The 13026-nt window shown below is 33.9% G+C and overlaps 1 protein-coding gene across 2 annotated transcripts in view; it reads right to left on the reverse strand.

The window, feature by feature from the left end:
• The window catches only part of LOC103981504 (two pore calcium channel protein 1), a 32552-nt gene that overhangs the window by 6446 nt on the left and 13080 nt on the right, over positions 1 to 13026 (reverse strand). For both annotated transcript variants that reach the window (XM_065103977.1, XM_065103978.1), the window contains 10 exons: positions 12160 to 12225; positions 11867 to 12010; positions 10863 to 10920; positions 9327 to 9434; positions 7347 to 7410; positions 5564 to 5732; positions 4120 to 4184; positions 3825 to 3915; positions 1698 to 1784; positions 258 to 332 (listed from right to left, as the gene is read on the reverse strand). In XM_065103977.1, the coding sequence (XP_064960049.1) occupies positions 258 to 332; positions 1698 to 1784; positions 3825 to 3915; positions 4120 to 4184; positions 5564 to 5732; positions 7347 to 7410; positions 9327 to 9434; positions 10863 to 10920; positions 11867 to 12010; positions 12160 to 12225 (927 nt within the window). The remainder of the gene's footprint in view (positions 1 to 257; positions 333 to 1697; positions 1785 to 3824; positions 3916 to 4119; positions 4185 to 5563; positions 5733 to 7346; positions 7411 to 9326; positions 9435 to 10862; positions 10921 to 11866; positions 12011 to 12159; positions 12226 to 13026) is intronic.

A 13026-nucleotide genomic window follows, 5' to 3' on the forward strand; every position in this document is an offset into this window, starting at 1 on the left:
TCTCAGCTCCCTGATTATGAAAATTCATTTCTTTGAGGTTAAGTGCATGCATTTGGTTGGTGTGTATAAGTTTGACTGCACATAAGATTAAGTACACCGTAAATGTGCTTCATGTACTTGAAGTACCTAAAAATAACTTCACATTTTCATGCCCACCGAAGATTGTCCATAGTGATTTCTGGTAAATCTACATTTTGGAATATAAGAGTATTTCTGTTCTTTTCTATAAGGTATAGAACAACTTGATGTGTAAATACCTTTTCCTCTTGTGGTTCAGAGGCTGATTCAAGTTCCATTTCAGCAAAGAACGCCTCCAATACAAAAGCAACAACCTGAAAAAAAAAACAGCAAATGTTCGATGATGTCAGTCATCAACGGCTTTCCTACATAAACCAATCTGGCCATAGCCTGGTAGTTGATTCCCATCTTCCAACTAAAGAGGTTCTAGGTTTGCATTGTGCAGGTGGTGCTCAAGAATTTAACCCAGGAAATTCTCCAGATGTAGCGGGTCCAAAAAGAACCACAGGTAAGCAGTCAATAATATTGTTGGGTCTTTGTAGCAGATATGCAGATGAATTCTTATAAAAAATAAAACCACTCTCCTATTTATGATTTTAAATTTGACATGAAGTGCCAATGTAAAGAAATGGAGATTTTATAAGCAATATTAACTATTAAAAGAGTTGGCATCGAATTGCACATTTGAGCATAACATGTTTCTGAACTCAGGGAAACAATAGTAGTTTAATCCAGATTTGTACATAAAACAATGAAAGGAATTGTTATGCCAGAATTGAAGCATATTGACAAGTCAAATAGGAAAGGAACAAATCACCAGTTCGAAATATCAAAGACATGCATAGCGAAAAACATACACAAACAAATATCACAGGTATTTTCTAGAACAGATATAAATAACTTGAGAAAAGGTTCAACCATTCAACTTATGATAACATCAACTTTCTGCATTTACTGAAAATTATCCTTCTCCAACTAACTTTTTGATATATTATCTTATATGGTCCAAAAACAACTTATTAGTCCTGTCCATATGCATTTTATATTGTCAAATTCTCAATGGAGGTGGCCTCAGCTTTAAGAAGATCCTCTCATAAAAGTAAAGGTAACTCTTTTCCATGCAATTTAAACTTCATGAAAGTCTTTACACTTTCAACTTAGAGAAATTGGATTTAAGTGCTTGGCACCCATGCCCATGGTGGATGGTGGGTGAATGGCTCAGATAATTACAATGTCACTTAAGCAGAGAAAGGTCCATTAACTTTCTGGTGAACACATACCAGCAAAATAAGGAAGTATGTTTCCATTGTATTACAAAACACCCAAGCTAGAAAATGTAGCAAAGATCATTGAAGTAAAATATTGATAAGAGTGATTTTATGCCTTTGAATTATGGTTCATTGATAACCAATTAATAATATTAATGCAGAAGTATTTGCTACAGTCAGAAAAGGAATTATATCTACTTTAGAAATTGGTTTAAGAGTTTGTTAGTCAAGTGAACTTTATGACTGAAAAATAGGCATCAGGGTCTTTTCCAAACAACAATAGTAAAATTTCAAAACTTGACCCATCACACATGAAGAACATGAAATCTAGATGCCTAAGGTTTGAATAACATAATCATTAACCAAAATCATAGCGCTGCAAACATTAACAAATTTACATAAGAAGCTCACCAAATTAAGAAGCAGCAAGACTGTTATAAGGTAAAAGCTGACGAAGTATACAAGACTCCAAGAAGTTCCTGTTAAATCCTTGTAGCTCTGTAGAAAAGCAAGTCATAAGCACTTGCTACTTGCTAGTAATACAACATTCAAGTTCATGAAATTACTGCTAAAATGTCAAAGCTTTGGCATATGTAGATTGAGAAAAGCATAGATAACAGCATAAATCAAGACATACTTGACACTTGAGCACATGAAGCCCAAGAGCATATCTATCAGCATATTCCCAACATCCCAACTCTTTGGGCTTTAGGTCAGCTACATGGATCTTGTTATGTTATCGAGCTATCATGAAGCATAAATAGGCAAATTAATAGCTTTTAAATCCCTTTTTGTTGTTTCTCACAAAGTTTCTTGCAGACCTCGTTCTACCTATCCTTTCACCACTAAACTGAAACACCTGAAGTCTTCTAACCGGTGCATGGACCAAACCACTTTAATTAATTGTACCTATCACCAAAGCTGCCCCACTCATTTGTTTATTGGAGTAAGAAGTAAACCCACACCTATATTACCATCCACATCGCAGCAATACTTGCTTCCTTATTGCCAAACAAGATCATCTCTCTTATTTATCTAATAAGCTTTTCCCCTCTAAAATTTGAAACCATTACATTGATATGACTGAGCTATCTTTCAGCAGTTTCCTTTTGCTTTTCAGGCAAATGGGATTTTGGCAGTTTCTTTAAGATAGTGACTTGCTGAGATATGTACAAGATATTCTCTTCTCCTTTTGTTGAATCCGCTTGAAAATTAAACATCGGTTCATGGTGGAAAATGCATCTTTTGGTAATCATTCCAATTATTGGTGTAATAATCTAGGTAAAATTTTGTTGAACTAACTCACAAAATAACACCATTTATGATCTTATGAAAACTTATTTTCATAATTCCATGGATGAAATATGTCAGAGTTCAGAGATCATTATTCTTCTTTTAGGCATAAATTTGATAAAATAAGAGATCCATCCATCATGTCAGAATCATGATATAGAATAAGTTTGATCACTGCAGAAATTATGGTAGTGGTGTTCATATCAGTGTGTCAATTGATACTAGAAATACAATTATGTCATTCGTGTAACACTGATCATATATGAAGATACATCAAACTTGAAAGTTACCTTTGTTACACAATTTTTTGTTTTATATAGCTAAATGCATTAATTCAGTAAGAATTAGACAAGAGTATTTTAATATACATTTTACACAGATATTTGCTTGTTTCTTTGAATAAAATGAGTCATGAAACATTTATGTAATGGACAACCTGGTCAATTTTATTTTCTTCTGACAAATTACGTTTAATGGGAAGGTATATACAGGTTTATTCCCAGTTACTTATCCACAGACTATTGAACAATTAGTACACAGTAATGAGAATACTTCGGGTGTACATTTATCTTGCATCTTCTTCTAACATACTCTATTCAGTTAGACCCTTAGTGGTCAATTTGTCGCATGTCACTAGGAGAACTGCTTTAAGACCATATATTACTTATCAGCTTATCCTAGACATTTCAATAGCAGTCAGAAAAAGATATTCTATACTTGGCATTTTTGGTTTGCAGAATTTGGATGTCCCTTAGGCAATGTCATAGCTTAAAGTCAATTCATCAGAAGTGTGTGAACAGATTTTCATGACTAATCTCCACTTTCCACATGTTCTCTTTTTCACATTTACTGCACTGTTATGTAGAATCCATGGACCACAAATGAATAATAAAGAGGGAAAAATGGAAATGTGCCAAGTCCCAATGTTGAGACGGGGCGAGAACCAATGTTAGAGATCATGTATGGTCATTGTTGGAACACCTTGCATTCCTCTTTCCACTCCAAGTAGTATTTCTCTGAAATTCTTTCATGTCCCCAAACTTCAAAAGCCAAAATAAAATGGAGTAAATATTTCTCTGAAACTCTTTCATGTCCCCAAACTTCAGAAGCCGAGATGAAATGGAGTGAATATTTTCTCAATGCGTATGTTGTCAAACAGTGCCTTGGTGCTTGGTGACAAATAAGTATAATAATATGTCAATATATGCATATAAATAACAGGGTTTTCTTATGAAAAAAGTATACCTGCATCCATACTTGCCAATTTCCCATCACTAGCAAATTGAATAATGTCACCATTCCATTTGGGTAGTCATTAAAATTGAAAAGCAAATAGCTATAATACATCAAGAAAAACAGTCAGCAAGCAAGATAAATTTTGGTAATATAACTAAATTAAGCCTCCAAGGAAATGCTTATGTCAATTGAAGTAAAATATCAAACAAGAATAAGAGGGAATATGCAAATATGCCACATCCTGTTAAATATACAGTACTTGAAATTAATTTGGTAAAAAATAGAAAAAGGAACAGAAGGGTACTCGTTATCAGAAAGATCAGTCATCTCCAGTTTAGGGTTTCCAGCATTTACGATTCCACCAAACAGCTAGAAAGTAAGAACAACCATTAGTAAGTTTTCAAGTCATAGTTGAACAACTAATACGCTAATTTCATATTCAAGAGATCTTTTAAGGGAATTTTGTGCATTCAACTTCACCAAAAAACTGTAAACAGCAAGAGTACAACTAGCACCATACAGGTGGCCTAACCAAGTTTTTACAAGTTTCTTTCGGTCAACATTTTGTATTGATAGTTAATAGTGAAGAACCACGCATATCTACATTTTGCTTGTGCATTTAAGCAAAAGAAAAGAAAAGGACTTGCAGCCGTTGTAAAGAAAACATCATTATCATGTTTAATTTTACACACCATATGCAAATGCATAATTGTTCGTCTGCTACTATGGATGTGGAAAGGTCTCCAGAAGTGGGTGACAGCAGTCAGTTGGTACAAGAAAGTTAGTGATCAACCCTTACGAAACAATCATTCTTCATATAGAACTACCAAATACCAATATCATAGTGTTAGTCAGGATAATGACATTACAACTGCCATGGTGATGCAGCACCAGAGTGGATCAAAATCTAATCTCAAACTGACACTGACATATATGTTAGAAGATTTCTCTTTCTTTTTCTTATAAGCCCTCAAATTATACCTGTTTATTTTTGCAGGCTTTGCCCCAAAAAAAATAAATCTGGATTAATGACAGTATTGAAAAAAAATTGTCTCAAGTTTCAAGCCACAATTTACAAGCTTTTATAATTGCAAACTGCCAACTTATAAGGCACCATTAATTAATGATGTTTTGTAATTTGTGTCTTAGTGTTTTGATACTTAAGGTCTGTAATGTACAAACCATCTATTAAAGGAGAGGAGAATGAGCTTCTGAGGCATATTCCTATATTAGCCTGTAGGAATCCATATATTGATATGGACCTTAGCTCTAAGCTCTAAGTTATCCCAAGAAAAGAAGTTATTTTTCTCATATCCCAAATTCTGTCACCCTCTTTTTTATTGTTCCACATTATATGGTACATGGTTCTTATAATTTGGTGATTTGGTCAAGTAGGTTTCTTCAAGATAAGTCCTTATAACTTGATAGAAAATATCATGACTTGCACACAGTGTAATTGTGTTTCCGTTGACTTATATGATACTTAGTGTGATAGTGTTTCCATTTACTAATCTGATACTTATATCTCCCTATTAAACAAAAGAAAAAAAATACAGGAACTACACATTCTGCTTAATCCAGTAGTTAGTCCCTCCAAAGGTAAATTTGTGCAATATTTGCAAGTGTAGGACAAGTAAAAAGTATACTGTAAATCTGAGAGAGCAATAAATGCGTAGAACATAAAATAGGGCATCAAACTAGGAATGGAGCTTCGCCAATGATTGTGAGTCCAGAACAAGAATGTATACCTGTACTCCAAGTGAGCAATAAAGGCATTGTACACAAAATATAGTCCCTAGGTATGGCATCAGACTAGGAATAAGAGTTAGGAATGTTGCAACAAATGCTTTATAGCGCTGGACATGTAGTAGAAGCCTTATTAAGCGCAACATCCTTGCAATCAGAAGGTAGCGAATCCTGTAATCACAAGTAGATCATCAATACGTTAGCAAAAAAAAAGGAAGAAGAAATAACCATTATTATCACTCTAGGAAGCAGTTAAATGGCAAAATATCCCAGTTCTAAGGCCTCTTAAGATCTAAATATACATAAGCAAAAACTGCAGCAAACATCCACAGCAAGGCTATATAAGGTATACATGCTAAATTATACTTCATGTATACAACATTGACAACAGGATATCAAGAGAAAGAGGGTACCTACTAAATTATATAAATATAATATGTTAAAGAGAAAAAATAGAAATAAAGAGAACCCAATATTAATAGATAATAAAGAGATTTTATCTCAGACTGCCCTTTCTTTTTTACTTTCATGAAATGATAGGTGTATTGCTTCTTAAGAAGCTCCATGACAATGACTAATTTGTCCTTGAAGATTTGGTTGTTCTTAGTTTTCCAAATAAGCAAAAAAGAAAAGCATTCCAAAGATATCACAACCAATTCTCTAATATCATGTGATCAAGTGGAGTCTCCAGACTCCAATTGTCCCTCAAGATAAGATAAAGGGGAAACTATTTACAGGAGTTTAATGCCAAATCCAAGGGTGAACCACAAAAAAATTGGAGAAGAGGATATCATTTGTAATCAATTTGGTTTCCACACATCGCACAGGAGGGATCATTCCCTTAACCTTTTGTCACCAGCACCTCAGTGAAAATTACCCTAGGACTAATAAACGACCATATAAAATCTTGGGTTTTATAGGGTAAATGGGATTCTAGATAATGTGATAAAAACATAGTAAACCTAGCAACAAAGAAGACACATTATCCAATCCATTAGAGAAGATGAGGACAGACAATCATGTGATAAGGTGTAGGAATCACTGAATTACAGAAGAGCAAAAGAAGTAACTAGGCACCAAAAGACAAGAGGGCAAGTTTGAGTGTAATACACTGCAATATTTGGTTTAAAGATGCTGTGATAAACAAAATTAAAATTCTAAAGCAAGAGTAGCACAGTTCTCAAGCTAGACATCCTACCAAAATATGATGATTGAACTTTGACGTTTGAAATATTTCCCAATAGGGACCCATAGGCTCAAGCAAAGGGTACTCTGAAGTTTCCTAACCCCAGAATCTTACAAGGAAGGGATATCAATTTCTACAAAAGTTTCCTCACTCCAACATCTTAAACACAATTTCTTTTCTCAAAAATTTGGTATCATCATCAAACATTTTTCCTTTTAGTAGGCTAGACAAGTAATATTCATCTATAGGTACTTACAGAATTTTTTATTTTCAATCCTCACTTTTTCCACCAGGGATGTGAGGGATAGTTGTATGGAGGTTTAGCTCCATAGGAAGAAGATTTCCTTTTATTCACATTATTAGTCATAGAAAAGTTCCATCCATTTCTGTCTTTAGTCCAAGTACCTCTTCTCCTCACTTCCCAGTTGTAGACTCTTGTATGTTAAATAAACAGCCTGGCTTGTTGAATTGCAGAAAATGAAACTAATCCCAAATTCAATCATACTTGATGAAAGTTTAACAGATCTAAAATTTCTGTCTTCTTATAATATGACAATGGTAGCTAAACAATAAGAATCTGTGGAATTATCTGACATTACCATTCGCCATTTGAAAGAAAAGGAAGCACGGATGGGAAGGCAAATGTCATAGTCTCTCCAACAACTGTAAAATATAGACACCAAGCACATTTTTCACATAGACATGACAATGAGAGTGGCATTTATCAAACCAAGAAGAAACAAATAGCATTATACATGTCTGAATTAAAAAAATAGGTCAGTAGCAAACTTTCATAAGAATTATGAAACTGTCAATAAACAGATATTGGGGCACTGGAATTGGAGAGATAGAAAGATTGTTCAAATAGAAATATGCAGGCTAAATTATTTAGTCTTCAAACAAGTACTTCAATTAAACAAAACTAGTTCTTACTATATTCATGAGGTCATTAAACTTAAAACTGATAATCTTAATAAACAAGATATGTTAACGTCGGCACCTTGAGTCATCTAATTCAGTTTAGTTTAATTGCCATAATGCTATTCAAATTGTTTTAAAAAATTGACTTGATTTTTCAACTCACAAAAGGCAATGATGGACCAAATACTACTCACTGAAGACAAGTTGATAATTTGGCAGAAGCATGTGATGACTTAAAAGGTTTTGGAAGTGACTCAAACTTGATCCTGAAGTTCAATAAGCGAACAAATAAGAGTGTTCAGTGAAATCTTGTACAGGAATTCCTAAAGTCTTGTACTTGAGGTTCAAAGAGGATCTGATGCATTCGTGTTAGTACAATCACACTTAAATTGACCAAGTCCAGGATAAAGTCTAAGTTCAACTGTAGTCTAATCAAGGTTGACATAGCAACCTATAATGATACATTTAAATCTTTTCACTTTTCATGCATTTTCGAACTATATTTGTGACTATGAGACCAATTAGGTACTTTACTTGTTCTCTTCTCTTCACTTTTCTTGCTCTTCATTTCGTCTCTTCTATTCTCTTCTCTTCTCCTCCTATTTTCTTCTCTCCTTTTCTCTTCTCTTTCTCCTCTTTTTCTTTGGTTAGTTATTGCAGCTGCTGCTCTTTTTCTTCTTCATTGGTGACAGACCGGTTGGAACTGACCAAATTAATATAGTCCAACAGAGTTAGACTTTCTTCTCTCTTTTTTTATTTTCTTCTTCTTCTTCCTTGGCTTTGGTTAGTCATTGCAGCTGTTCCTTTTCTTCTTAGTAGGTGACAGAGTAGGTTGAATTTACCAAACCAAGAGTCCAACAGAGTTAGAATGGCTGTAAGGGAAACCAGCTAAAACCTTATATGAACACCCATCTTCTGTAATGTTGACGCAGGTGTGATAGCGGACAAAAGAATCCAAGCATCATAATATAAGGCTATCTATGCTTTATGGATCATAATGCTAAGATGAGAACGTTGAAATCGATGGATGGCTGTTCAAAGATACCACTAAGAGAGATTAAGAAATATTTACAAAGTTGAACAATTAGGTGCCTCCACTTCCTTCCTCTTGCTCCTCCTTCCTCCACTGCCTCCTCTTCTATCTTCCTCTTCCTCCTTCCTCCTCTTCCTCCACCACCTCCTCTTCTTCCTTCCTCTTCCTTCTTCATCCTCTTCCCCCACCATCACCTCTTATTCTTCTTCTACCTCTTCGATACATACTGGTATACCATATGTCAGAACACTGAAATTAATCGATTGTATTGGAAACGGTTTGTACGTGTGTCAATCCGGCTAAGGATCAGTACAGTACACAAGTACAAAATTGCAATCCTTGTTTGGAGTTTTCATCTTGGAACATTATAGTTGTACTCGTACAATACATCAACTCATTCCAAACCCCATATTGGTGGGAGCCTCGTACACCAAGCTATTTTTTTCTTGTTGTTGTTGTGCACAAAATGAACCCAAAAGAAAACTTGTTATGATAATCAATCAACAGTAATGTTGCATTACAACTAAGGTTGATGGTTAACTAGACAAGTCCATATATCAACACTTGACTATAAACAAAAAATTCGCCCAAATGATTGCCAAAGTTGCTGCATAAATATTCTTACCAATTATCCATGTAATCACAAAATCAAATCGATTTTGTCCATCCATCCAATAAGCATCAAATCCAAATGAAAAAATTTTCAAAGCCATCTCCAACACATAAATCCACCCTGTAAGATAGTATGCACTTAATGAGAATCCAACAAATTAAGGCTGACTAATTGCTGAATGGAAATATTGATGTCAGAAATCTACAACATGGAAGCCAAAAAAATTTAAAGAAAAAGCCCACAAAGCACGGTAAGTAAGGTGTAACTAGAATAACAAGATGGGTAAAACACAAAGATGAGAGAGAAAATGTTCTGAAGGTGTTTAGCTAATGCCAGCTCATTGTAAGCACAAATTTCCAATTGGGCCAAAATTTCAAGTAGTTGACCAAGACTATGCCCCTGAACCTACATTCATTAAAACCAATAAAACATAATGATGCCGATTTCCATATTTTAGTCATCAAATTAGCTATTTGATCTTCAAGCACAGTATAACGACTAACATGGTCTTTTATCTAAATGTAAACCATAATGTATCATACAGTTACCCTATAGTTCTTTCACTCAAGTTGAAAAAATTCCATATTGTCTACCAATAAGACCAAATACACTTGGTTTTCCATAAATCTGTATATTATGTTTTTTATACCTTGATCAGAAGCTAAAGTTGACAACTTGACATGATCATTTGCAATAAATACCAAAAGAACAATAAAGTTAACCAAAAAGAAAACTAACTTGAGCGCTTGTTAAATCATGTGCAATGTGTTCTGTAAAATTGACCAACACACTACTTTTGATAATGCATCCTCCAACATATATCATTTGCACAATATAGCTATCTCAAGATGCTCAATCAGTGGTAGTGCCATTAATTTTAAAACTTGATTTGAGCTTTATGAATCCTAAAATGTGTGAATATGTTATGATGTGATAGTGCAATGGTTGCTGCCATTAATCAGAAGTTTCCAAATTCCTAAAATTATATCACAGAAGAATGCTTTCAGAAAATTAGAAATAGGTTGATCAACAATATGAAACAAGCACAGTATAACAACTACTTGCATTAATCAACTGGGCCTTTACCTAATAAATGATTTCTCTCATCATCTTGAAGATGTTCTAAGTTTTGACCCTTGTCAAGGTGATTCCTATGTACTCAATCTCAGTAATTCTGTTGGTGGGGTTTATCCCACCAGTTTTTTTTTTCCTTAGAAAACAAAACTATACTTATAATACTGCTGTCAAAAGCATTAGAATGCCAAGCCATGTCAAATGGAAAACAAGTGAGGCAGCATGTTCTACCCATCAAGCACAAAACAAGACTTCTTAAGCACTAGATATTCAATGCCATATGCAGGTCTTTTTTAAGAATATGAAGCTAGATAACATGGTCATGATGCCAAGAATTGAAACAATAAGAATAGCAAAAAATTATTCGCATACCTAATAAGTAAAAACAATTGTTCACATAATAAATAAGAATCATTCACATAATTAATGGAAAAAACTAAAAAGGTGCAGTTGAGGAATTCATGTAACTCTTACCAAAAACAAACTCAATTCCTTGCCAAAATATCTGGGCAGAGCTGTTCTGTATGTCAAGCTGTGGCAGACAAAATCATCCATAACATTGGCATAAAATAAATTCCAACAACAAAAAAAAATTTTACCTCTTGCTTGTACTATAGTTACCATGAATTTAAATTTATTTTCATGACAAAATGATAGAACACAATTAGATAACAGAAGCATCTAAGATATCCTATTTATATCGTACATAGAGTTGTTAATTACATGTCCTATCAATCGGATATGGCAAGCAATGCCAATCCATGTCCTTGCCTTGGATCCCTATCTAGGATGGTGGTTCTTATCATGCTCATCCACAGACCATTGATTTATTTATTTAGAAAGTTGGTGACTCATCCAAGGTTTTAGAGTTTGCTATCATGATGTTCACAAAGTGGAAGATTGTTCAGAATCAATTGTACAGATTCTAATATAGCCTGCAGGTGAAACCTAGCAGTGGCAGGAGCCTCATGCGTTGGCTGTCCATTTAAAGTATAATTATGAGAGAGAGGAAACTATGCAATAACAATATGCAGTAACAAACAGCACACATTTATCACTTGATAGCGATGTGTGCAGCAAACAGATTGAATACAGGTGTGAAACTACAAGGTGCAAGCATAAATATTCCTGAAAATTCCCAACTTGTTACTGACCCATCTAAGTTTGAAGTTAGATTCTTGCACATATGTCCTTTTAATATGTAAATATGAAAGTTCTATGCTGGCAAATATATCCCCAAAAACTATGCAACAATATGACTTTCACAGGTATACATGTAAATGATGTAATTAAAACTTTTAAAGGCTAGACACCTTAACAAGTGCATATATACAATTTTTCCAAACTAAACAAACTATGTATTCAATAGAAAAGCTTTAGACAGTAGATTGTTAGATGAATTCAGCCAAAATATGTATTTATGGAAATAAAAACCACAAATAATAAATTAATATGCAAAGAAATATCAGTAGACATACCGTTGTTTCAATTATAACAGCAACTAGATTGACTACAAGCACAAAGGCCACAATGTATCCAAACATTGGGCTCTGAACAAAAGCCTTGAACTTTTCACAAGGAGGTGACCGGTAAAATGTTGGGTAATTTTCAAACCATGATGGCTGCAAACAGAAAATAGCATTAGACAATAACAAGCATCCTGATTCAGTAACTTTCAGCATCTCATCAATATTTTTTATTTAATTCTAAATCCTTTTTATAATGCATAGATATAGAACTTAAATAAAACAGTACAAAAAGATTGACTTACTGATGCTTCTTTTTGAAACCTCAATGCGATGGCATTGCAAAGATCAGTGAATTCTTCCAAATTAATCTGAGAATGACAAGTGACATTAAGCGAATTTTTAGATGGCTAAGTCTTGAGAGAATATCAAAAGTCAAAACTGATAATATAGATTTGTCATTACAAGAAAATTATAATGAACAAATTAAGAGTTCAGCATACACTAATTATTGGTTATAGCACAAGAAGTTGCCACGACAAACGATCTAATGTCACATTAAATTAGGTATCAAGTGTCATAGCAAATAACTAATGATGATTCAGCTGTTATTCTCATATTGGTTTATTGACATACAATACATTTTTAAATCATTCGATCTGTCAACTGTAAGTAAATGCTCAAGGCAGTTACATGGTCTTACATCTTAGAAAAATGTAGTCTTTGTACACCAAAAATAGAGTTCGAGGAAGTCGTGTAGAAAGGTATCTCAACGTACTTGTGTAGATAGTAATGATGTGCATACAGATAGTTCTTGAATATTATATCTGATAGGTCTCAGCTGACTCAAATTAGATTGAGTTAGATAGTTATGTTGCATGCGATGCAAAAAATCATGAAGATGTGGAAATCTGGCATATATGAAGGCAGAAGTGAGTAATGATATCTCATAGGAAACCAAGAATAGATTGCAACAAATTATCTATTCAAGTTAGATTATGAACATGAGGATGGAAGAATGGAAAAGCCATACAGACCAATAAAGATTAGTAGGTTGCAATCCCTCTTTCCACGTTATTTCTTTTTTCCACATATAAAAAGAATCAGACTTTTCCCTGTGAAATTCTCAAAACATGCCTAAATCTCTACAACCCTCACTTTATGATATCAGC

This window comes from Musa acuminata, chromosome BXJ2-4 (assembly GCF_036884655.1).
Source record: "Musa acuminata AAA Group cultivar baxijiao chromosome BXJ2-4, Cavendish_Baxijiao_AAA, whole genome shotgun sequence".
Lineage (NCBI taxonomy): Eukaryota > Viridiplantae > Streptophyta > Magnoliopsida > Zingiberales > Musaceae > Musa > Musa acuminata.